Genomic DNA, 12,442 nt, shown 5'->3' with positions numbered 1-12,442 from the left:
CTAGTTCTCTAAGTCTAATAGTTATACCAAGAACTATGTTAAACTAACTATATGTAGCTGTTACGTCATTATATTATATAATTATATATATATATATAAATTTCAAGTGTTCTAGTAGCAAAATTTTCAGTTGTGGTCCGCGGCTGAGGTATACATTTTTTAAGTGGTCTGTGAATCTCAAAAGGTTGAGAAACGCTGGTCTATCGCATGATGGTTCGTTTTTAGAAATGTATAGGTACCATTGTTATTTTATTTTTTTAATGTATATTATCTAATTTCGATCATGCACTACTAAAGGTAACCTTTCTGCGTATGTGCTATCACATTTTTTTTCTAAAACTTGTGACAAGTGATTTATAAAAATATCTAACAGAAATTGATTTAATAAAAAGTATCTGATTGAAGAAGAAAAAAACTATCATTAATTATTTGGTTCTAGTGACATGTTAATATAATGGGCGTCATTTGTTATTATTTGGTAAAAATTATTCGGGCTTTCTCTAAAACAACCCAAAAACGATGGAGCAATTGTTTATTATTCTCAGAGTACCGTACACCATTCTAGGCAGGTAAATAGACATTAAAATAAACTTTGGCAAGTGTTAAAAGGCGGTTTACTGATGTCGAGAAAGGCAGAGAGATTGATCTCAATAATTAATTTCATCTGATCATTTGAAAAAATATGATTAACAGTGTCGAACGCTGATGAATATTCAAAACCATAAGTGTCATTGCTATTAGGCAGTCGATTTTTTGTGTGAATAAAACCGTTTAAAAATAAGCCTCAATTGTATATTTTGCGAATATTTTTTTAAATAATAGAATAATAATTAATTCACTTTGTTGGGTATTATTTCAAATACAATAAAATGAAATGTATTTCAAATGTTTAATCTGTTCATGCAAAATAGATGCACAAAGCTATGGTAGAAAACAACAAGATTGTGAGCGCAACATTGCCGGCCCAATAATGGAATTTTTCTTCGTGCAAAGAAGTATATTTAAGATCGTTTGATTGCTCCTCGCTTGTTTTCAATCCTTTCTCAATGCCGCACATCCATTTACAACAGGACCACAAACAAGTGACGTCATCCTCCTCATCTTCATACAAACTCTTGCAGCCTGATGAAATTAATCATACCAAGCATTTGTGTAACGGTTTTTTTTGCAAGATGTATATTACAAGCAAGGTTGTTATCGCTGTCGAAGCATCGCTAAGGCCAATATTGTATCAGCCATACTTTATCAGTATTCGTTGTGGCATTGACAATTTATTCGATGTCGTTGTAGCCGATACTTTTTAAGTAGAAAAAATCGCAACTATTGAGCATCAACTGTCAAGTGGATGCATTTCTATTATTGATCATTTTCAAAGTTAAGCGCGTTTTCTAACTGTTAATTCGAGATTTAAAATTAAACTTCAACGTTTATCGCATAGTTTGTTTAATCTTTTTTTTCTATTATATCTCGAAACGTTGATTTAGGGGGTATAAAAGAACTTCAAAAAATATTTAAGCTCTTAGTTTACAAATTTATGTTCTTTCCAATATATTTTTTTAAAGTTTTATTAAAAATTCTTGCAGAATAATTTTTGCTGAAATAATTTTATTTGTCGAATATGATATAGAAGACGACAAAAAATTGTTTTTTTTATTCTGAAAAAATTAGGAGCTAATTGCTTCATTGTTGCCCCGGGACCTCCAAACCTCAAAATCTGGCCTTGACATAAATATTCATTTTACCTTACTTCAAATTTGTTGATTAAAACAATTAATTTTAAGCAATCATTTTTACTTTATATATTAACTATCGAAATCATTTATTGATGAAATAATCGTTCCCCTTTTCATGTAGCCCGACTTAACAAGTTTGTATGTATTGGCATTACTTTCAAAAATGAGCATTACCGGTACTGGTGTCAGCAATACATTTGAAAGTCGTTGTTAGTATTGGTATTGCCGATACAACTTTTGAGTATTGTTGACAACCCTGATTATTAGAAACTTATGTAAGAAAATATTTATATATTTTATTTTTAAATTGAAAAAGTTATTGTAAACCAAAAAAACCATTTGTTGGCCGACTTGAACAATCTTGCACGGTGTAGACGGTTGACTTGGTTTTTTTACGTTCAATTGATATATTTCCTATGTCCAAACGAGGTTCTTTGCTATGCCGATTCCAAAACAATAATCTGATGAGCTTTGACATTTTTTTCACAGTAAATAAGCATGAAGAAATATGAAATACTACCTCAAATAATTTTTAACTAACGTATTTATCTTCAACTTTTTCTGTAAAATGACTAATTATCACAACTGTCGCAAGCACGATGAAGAACAACATGATTGCAAAGTATGAGAAATGAAAATTTTCTATTATGGCCGGCCTCACGTACGAAATATCACTATCGCATAATATAGTGGGGTAAATATTCTCTACCACTAGGCGAACTCCTCCGATAATTAACCCGATCATTAGGCCAAAAAAAGCTCCCTAAAGTGAAAATCGTTCACTGTAACCCAAATTAAATATGACGAAATGTTTTATTTTAACCTTTTCCGTTGTTCCAGCCCAAAACATAGCTAGAATGTAAACCGCACAAATTGGTGGTGCAAGGTAACTGGTAACACGCTGAATGTAAAAATACAAATCTGAAAAGAGCTTTACTATGGGTATCCAAGCCGTAGAGATGGCCACCATGAATAAAACAAAAATTCTAAATAAAAGAAATGAAAGACATAATTTTTATAATTTTGATTTGTTTTATTAAAAATTCTTACCGTCCAGCAATCATTAACTCAGTGTTAGTTGCTTTTTTTCTCAACTTCTTCCAAATGTCCATGGTGAATATAGTACTGCTGCTGTTAAAAACTGACGACAGTGACGACATGAGCGCTGACATCATGACCGCTAGCATGAGTCCACGAGCTCCATTCGGCATGAGTTTCAGAACCAACATCGGGTAGGCCATATTGGAGCATCCCGTCTTGGCCTTGCAGATGTTGATGCATACCTCCGGATCGACACAAGCAACCTTGTCTATATTTTATTGTTTAACAAAATTAATAGATTAATTTTTAAATTTTTTAGAATAATTCTCTCTATTATTTCAAACTTTTACTATATGCTTATGTTATAAATCTTGTAATAATATATTATGATTAATAATTGACTCGTGTTTTATGTAAAATTGTTAAACCATCTATTAGCCCACTGTTTGAAAAAACAAATGATATTTGGTACCTTAGAACAAAACAAAGATAGTTTGAATCAGTTGATATCGAACAAAGGGGGTTCACAAGAACACAAATATGTACATACATACAACTTCATGCGTCAAGGTTACACGTAACCTGGAAAAAGAATTCTTGCAATCATACCCGGGAAGACGATGACCCAGAGAGGAAGAAACTTGAGAAATCCCGCCAACACACATCCTGCTTTGGCGTGACTTAAGTTTTTTGATGCCAACGTTCTCTGGACGATAACCTGAATCAAAAGTTCCCAATCCACTGAAAAACTTTTTAATTAAAATGAATCAATTTCCATTTAGAATCCTTATTACTCCAAGTAATTTTCTTATTTTCCGTTGCAACAATAAAATTTGATGAAATATTTTAGTAAATTTTCTTATTTAATAATAAAATGAGAGTGACGACCTGGTCGGAGCACCAATACCACAAAGATAGAATAAGCTGGCCCAGTATTCCAGGCCAAGGAAGCGTTCGATCGTCAGCGGACCGAATTAGGTGCAGACTGTTTAGAGGCGGGTATCCACATGCTTCTTTATTGTTCAAAACATTGCTTGTGTGGTTGTCGTGTAAATTCGTTTCCATTGATGTTATATTGCCGTTTTTATGATTTTTATCCAAAAGGCCATTATTAGTTTTATTCATTAATGGAGTAGCGTTAAGAAATTTATTCATAACATTTTGGTAGCCACCGACTTCTATGAAACCTTAAAAAATTATAAATTTTTTATTAATTGCATAAACAAGGATGTTCAATTGAAAAAAGTTTCAGTTTATGAACGTGTCGATGAAAACCTCACTTGCTGCCATGAGATAAAGCGCGCCAATGATCATGATGACTGTCTGGATGAAGTCTGTCCACATGACTGCCGTCAGCCCTCCTGCCATTGTTTCACAATTTCGTTAAATTATTTTAAAAATTACATTTTTTCAAACAATTCATCATTAAGCTGTTAGATCGGGAAATGAAAAGAATAATTCAATAAAATTTAAAAAAATTGAATCCAAAATAACAAATATGGCTAAAAATTACACACGAATTTCATCCAGAGATGCTGTATAATCGTTTTATTACAACAACAAAAATAAATAATATTTATTAACACTATTACTATTATTATTTTAATTATGACCAATCATGTTATTTTTCCACTTTGCTGTTTCTTCCTAGGTATGGGCGTCCATTTTTTAACGAAACAACTTTTGATAACGTTGCATGGAGAAGATTGTTATACTAATAGGGTAATGATTTATTGAATTATGCACAAGTTTGGCTCATGAAAAATGTGATGATCATGTACATTAATTATGTAATGTTATATACTTTTAATATAAATATATATATATATATATATATATATATAGTGGTGACGGTTGAGGTCATATATCTTGATTCAACGTATATGATTGAGGCTAGCGGGTGCTACATGAAAAATAAACTAGAATAATTTACATATAAAAATAATAATAATAAGGCAAACGCTTTTTCCTAATTGTCTACGCATTTCAAGTATTTTTGTGTTAAAAATTTAATGTCCAATATATATTACATTTTAACTCCGTTGTGCGAAACATCAAACAATTAAAATTTTGTTACATAAGAGTTGAAAGCCTACCCGTGATTGTGAATAAAGCAGATATGACCAGAATAACGAGAATGGATGAAAAAATGTCCCAGTTAACGGCTTGACTAATAAAAAGTGACCCAGCATATAAATCAACCTAAAAAAATAGATTATAATTGAAAGATTGAAACTTATTATCAAAACGCATCCAACTTCTTGTTACTACATTTGTTTGAAGAAAAATTATTACCACGCACGTTTAATTTTGTAAAATTAAAACTAGAAAACTAAATCAAAAATCAAAATTTAAAATCAAACAAGTACTTACGGATATTTTAGTGAAAACGTACACAACAAGAGCAAGAACTGCTAGGTAGATACGAATTCGATTTCCGCCGAATCTCTTTTGTAAGTACTCTGGCACCGTGTAGACCTGCGACGTTACATGTCATAGTCAATTTGTCATGTGTTACATGTGTGTGTGTGTGTGTAATTACTCTAAATGAATTAAGAAACCTTTGTGAGCCGTTGTCATATTTTTGCTGATGGCGATTAATTAACTAACTCAGAAATGAAAAATGAACTACAATCTAGACTATGTACAATTGTGGCATAACGTGAATAAAATATTTGTTTTAAAAAATTAAATTAAATAGACAAAAAATTAAAGAATAATAAATATAATGTGTTAAATAACTCAAAAACTTGTGAAAAAAATAATGATACGAATCAAAAATGGGAATAAAGTATTGAAAAACGCATAAATACGAACTATATGTGTTAATATTTTTACAGTAAATTAAAGGTTTAATTGATATTATTGCCATAAAAAGCGGTGTTGTTTAAATTGGGAAATATTCTTAAAAATTGAAGTTGATATTGTCTGGTGTATAACATTTGATTTGAAACTAGAATAAGCCACAAACAAGCAAACAAACAAACAAACCCCAGAAGCAATGTAAACAGGGACAAAGAGCCACCCTAGCAAGCCTATGACAAATATTGCCTGCGTTCGTTTATAAAACAAAAAGTTGCAATTCGTATATATTCATAGATATAATTGTACTTACGTAATAATAATATAAATTCTATATAACAAAATTGTACGCATTATAATATATTATGTTAAAAAGTGTCTATAAAATGTATAGGAATAAAGGTTAATTGTTACGTTGAATTCGAAGGCTGCGGGCGCCAAACCTGACAGAGCCCCCGAGCCTGCGAGCCCGATGAAGTGACTGCTGCCTATGTTGGTCGAGAAGAGGGAACATCCCACCTACACTCGTTCGGAAAATTAACTAATATTCTTGGGAAATAATAAAACAGATTATTGTTTAAAAAATTTTTAAATGTAAGTTGAATAAAGGAAAATAAATGATTAAAATGATAGTTTGTAAAATGTAACGAGTTGAAAATGAACAATATAAATATGAACTTGCCAGGATAAAATGCATTGATCTTCCCGCTAAAAAGTAACCGCCAACTGAACCTCTATTTTTCAATGATGACTGTATTGTATGTAATGTATATATATGTATTTATGTACGTGTGTGTGTATTTGTTTGTGTGTATGTGCATTTAGTTAGTTTGTTTGATAGTAAGTTAGTAGGTTAGTTTGTTTTGTTTGTACGTACGTACGTGCGTACCTAGGTACCTATGCTTATTTATGCTTAGATATGTGTGCATGTATGTGCGTGTGAGGTTGTGTGTGTGTATGTTTGAAAGACAAAATGAAATATAGTAATAAAAATAGATGAGATTTATTTATTTGTTTGCAACTGACTCACCCAGAATCCGAATCCCAAAACGACAAGGAAGTAGAGCACGATGACTCCCAGGTCCATGCCGGATATGCTGCCGATTGTTCCTGTTATCATGGTAGGGGTACAACGAACGGAATAAATATTTCAATGATGTCGTTATCAGATGCACATGATTCGTCGTAACCGGTTCAATTTCTTCCCAAGTTAATATCAATTATCAACTATTTTTCGGTTTAACATACATAATTTATGTAAAATCAAACAAGCACAACTATAATTAAACGTGTTTCATAAATTTATTCAATAAATTACAGCCGTGTATCAATATCAATTCACTATTTTGATGAACCAGGTAGAATTATGAGATTTGAATAGCCCCAGCCCCAGTTTGAATAGCCCCAGTTTGTAGTAAAACGAACTACAAACATATTAACGCCAAACATTCGGTAGAATTTATAGAATATTGTAGAAATTATAGTCTATTACCAACAATATATATATATATATATATATATATATCTTTGATTATATTCAAAGCCATGGAACCGCCAACTGAACCCCAGATCCTGATTTTTAAAGAATAATAAAATATATATATATATATATATATATATATATATATATATATATATATCCTGATTGCGACAAAAACGGACTGAAAAGATGAGATAATAGAAAAATATTTGAAGAATTTTTTAATTTTTTTATATTTCACTAAGTAGTCCTGTTGGTTTTTGCCAATTTATGTTTATGTATGAATGTATGCATGAATGTGTGGTTGTGTTAGTAGTAAAAAAAAGATGTGAGTTTCTTCTAAAAATTTAAAAAAAAAATTGATAGATCTTCAAAACTGAAATTGGGAAAATAATTGTGTGACACGCACAAAATATCTGTTTGTTTTGTCATCACAATTTTGTTGAAATATGAAACAAAAACATTATTTTCTTACATTGTTAAAGTTTAAATAAATAAATTTTATTCTTATTAACATTTTGAAAATTAACGCTTAGGTTATGGTAATGATTATCTCATTTAACGTTATTAAATATTTATCAACCAACGGAATGTGTAAATATTTATTAGTTACTCAATCGCTTGTACAAATAAATGCCCCTTGGGACCATCATTATATAGATGGAGCGCGTGTGAAGTTGTCACATGCCTGCTTACAGGATCAATAATGTTCATTTATTTTCGATCCAAACGAAAAAACAACAAACGCAGTAACTAACGATGGATGCCATTCGACCATCCCGAGTATGTACATCTCAGTTGATACACACAGAAGTATCACACAAGTGCGTGCAAGTGCAAAAATTGTTATACTGGGGAATATTTTTGTAGTCTGTGTCAACACTGTTTCAGCAAACAATGACAAAATTTATCGGGAATATTCATGAGTCCAAAAAACGAGAGATAATAATCTTAGGCAATGTCAGCATAAACGTTAATGTACATTAATGCGCTTACGAAATGAAATTCACAAATCGTTAGGAGGCCTTAACTAATCTAATCTACTTCGCTCATATCATTTTTAAAATAATAAATACCCTGAATGGATTATTCATTTGAATTTGAAAACTCTTTTGTTTCATTTGTTCGAATTATTTTTCATTTCATTTAAAGTAATTTTACAGCTTTTCGTACTGGAAGGTTCAAAAGGCTTGTTTCACTTGCATGCACAGAGCTGAGAACCCTTCTAACAGAACCTATTGAAATGCAATAAGTTCAGCAGAAACACTAAACAGATTTTAGGTTAGCTCATTACAATATATGCTATGATCGACAAACAGTTAATGAGTAAACATGCCATTTTTGTTCATAGTTTTGATGAAATAATACAAGTTATGGCTGAAAGGGGTGTGCTGCTTTTTAGCTTCTGAATTGAAAAAATTAAATAACATTACGTCAGTTCAGTATATTCAATAAACTATAACGTAAAGGTTTCATTGGAATTGGACAAACGGTGTAGGGACAGAAAATTACTTACAGTACTAAACACAAATGAACATTGCCACTCCTCATCCGTCAACAATCATCAATAGAAACGTTTAAAAAGCGATCGAAGCAGCATCTGTTTGAACAGGCCTTTTGTGGCCGTGCTGACATTTGTTTATCCGAGCGTCTCTGACGCTATGCATAGGGCGCTCATAAATGACATTATTATTATTATATAAATGGCGTTATATATTTTGCTGTTTTTACTGTAAAATTTTTGAAAAACGTATTTGTCGAGAATAATACCACAGAAGAAACATTCACAGTTGAAGTATACAAATTTCTATTGACAACTGTAATTCGTAGACGTCAACTTTTTCAATATTTCTTACAGACATCTTCAGATGCACTGTAATCTGATTCTAAGTCGAAGAGTATGCCAACTACGACAAAGGTTTTTTTTGCTTTTGTGGACGGACCTCAGGACATTCAAGGAATGGTACAAACGAGTAAATAAACGTTAATTATGAATGTGTGTGCATCAAACATCATTTTATTCATTAATGAAAGAATATAATTTCACATGTATCGCCGTGGTTTTTGAGTGAACGCTGGTTAACGCAACGTAAGCAATAAGTAGAAACGTCCTACTCTAATAAATAACATAATAATAATCATGACTCATATAAAGCGTCACAGCGAGCGACCGAGTCGATCAAAGTTTGGCATCTGATAAATGCATCGCAGGATACTGCAAACGTTAAATGTATCAGACAAGTCTGAATTCGGTACCACGTGAGGCGTTTATGTAAATGAAACTTGGACTAAGAATAGCTGTTTATGCTAGGCGTTTTATCCTTGTCAGTATATTATTGAAATAATACTAAAAATAAAACAAAAATGAATCTCAGACCATCATTTTAAAAATTAAAACAAAAAGTGTTTAACAAAAATGGCACAAAATGAAGTGCCATCAGAAAATCTTTAAAACTTGTATGCCGTAAACTTTTTTATTTCTGCTTAATGTAACTGATTTGTTTTTGTAATCACAATTCTTATTTCCTGCCTTGCATGTTGTTACAATATTGGTATCTTTATTCTTGATTTAACAGATATGGTTACATTCTTTGCGTGCGATGCGAGAGTTTGGGGCTTACAGACTAAATAAATAAAAAACATGGTCTGAAGAAAGTCATGACGGCCAAGAAAAGTACCGCGTTCATTTCGCCATCATAAATTGAGAAAAAGGGCATATAAAATGTGCTTCGACGTTCGCACGTTGGAAATGTGTGGCGATGGGAATACAATAAATTTTTAATGATTTTATCTACATAGAAGATTAACTCGTTATTTCAAAAGTGATACCAAAAAGTTGATAACTAAATAATCGATAAATTTACTAAAATAAATGTAGATTGAGATGAAATTTAAATTCCGATTGCATTTTTTACGTTAATGAGTTGAACATGAAACATCCGATAAATTATATCAAAAATGTTTTCTCCTACGAAAAATATGTCTAGCATTAGGCATAACTGTCTCTGTATGAGCTTTACTAACATACGAAAAAATCGGTTCTTTATTACGAAGACAGGTAGGTCACTCGCAAAACTGCTTACACATCATTCTTTGATGGCTAAACCTTAGTATTACAAAGGCCGAGCTAACTCGCTAACAGATTAAATGATAACAAAGTACTGTCTTTTAAAATGTTGACATTTTGTTACACTTTACCATTTTATAAATAATTAAAAAAGCTTTTTATGTACTATCAATTTATTTAAGCATGAAATACGATAAAAAAATGGTGACAAGAAATCAGGCTCTGAATATATGAACAACCCTAGAAACATATTTTCTGCAAATGGGACATTCAGCCATCTGTTTCCCACAATATTTACAAACTGCCATGTGCCCGCACTCCAGTAATACGCAATCTATCACGTTCTCCATGCATACCTTGCACAGGTCATCAGATGATATTTCATCAAGCTTCTCCACTGCAACGATAGTTAATTAATCAATAACTATTTCTTCTATGTAAATTTCAATCACAAAAAAGAAGGTACTTGATTTATTTTTTGCATGTTCCAGGAATAAATTTGCAACCATGTTTGACAGTTCAGACTTTTCACAGCAACCTTTATAATTTACGAAATTGTTTGTCAATATATCTTTAATTTGCCGAACACTGAGCAATTCAATATCTGAAACGTCTTTTAAATCATCCAATTTTATTCGCTTTTCTGAAATCTGAGAAGAAACGTGTTTTAAATAGGAAAGCATTATTATTCACCAAATAAAAACAAATAGATAAATTTAATTGTTAAAAAAAACCTTTACATTATTAGCAGATGCTTCATGCTTCGCAAATGAATTTGGAGAAATTCGTGAGACCTCGTTAGGCACCTTTTAAAAAATCATTAAAAAAACAATTCATAAAACTATGTTGTGTATGCGGCCAGATATATATATATATATTGAATTGAATTGAAATGAATTTTATTTGGCAAAAAAGCACAGGAGATCAAGATACCAACGTATGTGCTGACCACCTTAACTAAAATTGTGTCTCTATAGATAAGATGTAGTGATGAACAAAAATATTTGAAAATGAACAGTTGCAAACAAATATATATATATATATATATATGTTAGTAATAGACCATAATTTTTACAATATTCTATAAATTCTACCGAATGTTTGGCGTTAATATGTTTGTAGTTCGTTTTTTCGATTTTTCTCACTAAAGTTTTTTGGTGAACGTTTAGTTTATTAAAATTCAAAATAAACTTATTTTCCGAATTCATGTATATATATATATATATATATATATATATATATATATATATATATATATATATATATATATATATATATATATGTCTCTGTGTCATTTGTTCTAGGGGATGTTCTGGATTGTACTGGAACAACTGAAGCTGCCGTTCGAGCACGCATACGTACGAGTACGCAGCCTGGAATAAATGGCATCTCCTTGCCTCTACATTGATGCGGCGTGACATCCCACTACCACTACGATCAAGACTTTATAAATCTGTGATACGTCTGGTGTTGTTATATGGTGCAGAAACATGGCCAATGACAACCAAACTGGAACAACAACTTCAACGAACCGACATGAAAATGCTCCTCCTATGGATGCAACGAATTAGTCTGAAGAACCACATCAACTCTACCGAAATTCTGCGTTATGCTGGTTTAGAAGATAAAAAGGATGAATGCTGGCAACACCGTCTGCAGTGATTTGGTAATGTCAAACGAAGTGGAAACAGTGCCATAACTTCTCTTGCAGATGTTGAAGTACCTGGCACACGTCCCAAAGGCCGTCCAAAAAAGTCCTGGTCACAAACAATCGAGCAAGACATGAAAGCTCTAAATTTAAATGAAATGGATACAACTGATCGACTAATTTGGCGCAAAAAGTTGATGGCAAAGAAAACAACGTCCTACCTCGGGAACTGGGTCTCTGGACGCCAAACGAAGATTAATTGATTGTCTCTACAAATATATATATATATATATATATATATATATATATGTAACTGTATATATATATATTTATTTATTTATTACGAAATATCACCGCATTTTCCACATTGTTGAGTTTGTAACTAAGTTTGTTAATTTTTCGAACAATTATTTTATCGATAATAAAATTTCCAATTATTTTAGACTGCATTTTAGAATTAGAAATTTTATTATCAATTTGAATAAATTGAATAATATCAATAAAATAATGTTTGAAATATTGAAAAACTTTGTTAAAAACTCAACAATGTGGAAGATGCGGTGATATTTCTTAATAACTGTAGTCTTAACCCAAACGTATATATATATATAAATCATTAAAAAATCATTAATAAAACAATTTATAGAATTAAGTTAAAATTTTGAAATAAG

At 31.3% G+C, this 12,442-nt stretch overlaps 2 protein-coding genes across 2 annotated transcripts; both read right to left on the bottom strand.

Moving 5' to 3' along the window:
• Positions 1-2,049: 2,049 nt before the first annotated feature.
• On the bottom strand, positions 2,050-6,696 carry HELRODRAFT_171664 (hypothetical protein; the record flags this gene model as incomplete). Its single annotated transcript, XM_009018365.1, has 12 exons — positions 2,050-2,202; positions 2,275-2,496; positions 2,557-2,719; positions 2,784-3,042; positions 3,357-3,492; positions 3,663-3,961; positions 4,055-4,135; positions 4,871-4,976; positions 5,148-5,252; positions 5,766-5,825; positions 5,991-6,095; positions 6,607-6,696. 12 exons carry the CDS (start codon positions 6,694-6,696, stop codon positions 2,050-2,052), a joined length of 1,779 nt encoding a protein of 592 aa, XP_009016613.1.
• Positions 6,697-10,338: 3,642 nt separating this feature from the next.
• On the bottom strand, positions 10,339-10,806 carry HELRODRAFT_77704 (hypothetical protein; the record flags this gene model as incomplete). Its single annotated transcript, XM_009018364.1, has 2 exons — positions 10,339-10,515; positions 10,549-10,806. The coding sequence occupies 2 exons, from the start codon at positions 10,804-10,806 to the stop codon at positions 10,339-10,341; spliced, it is 435 nt and encodes a 144-aa protein (XP_009016612.1).
• Positions 10,807-12,442: the final 1,636 nt, after the last annotated feature.

Source organism: Helobdella robusta (assembly GCF_000326865.2).
Source record: "Helobdella robusta unplaced genomic scaffold HELROscaffold_21, whole genome shotgun sequence".
In the NCBI taxonomy this organism is placed as follows: domain Eukaryota; kingdom Metazoa; phylum Annelida; class Clitellata; order Rhynchobdellida; family Glossiphoniidae; genus Helobdella; species Helobdella robusta.
The sequence above is the reverse complement of the archived record's forward strand: the minus strand, read 5'-3'. Positions and strand labels throughout refer to the sequence as shown.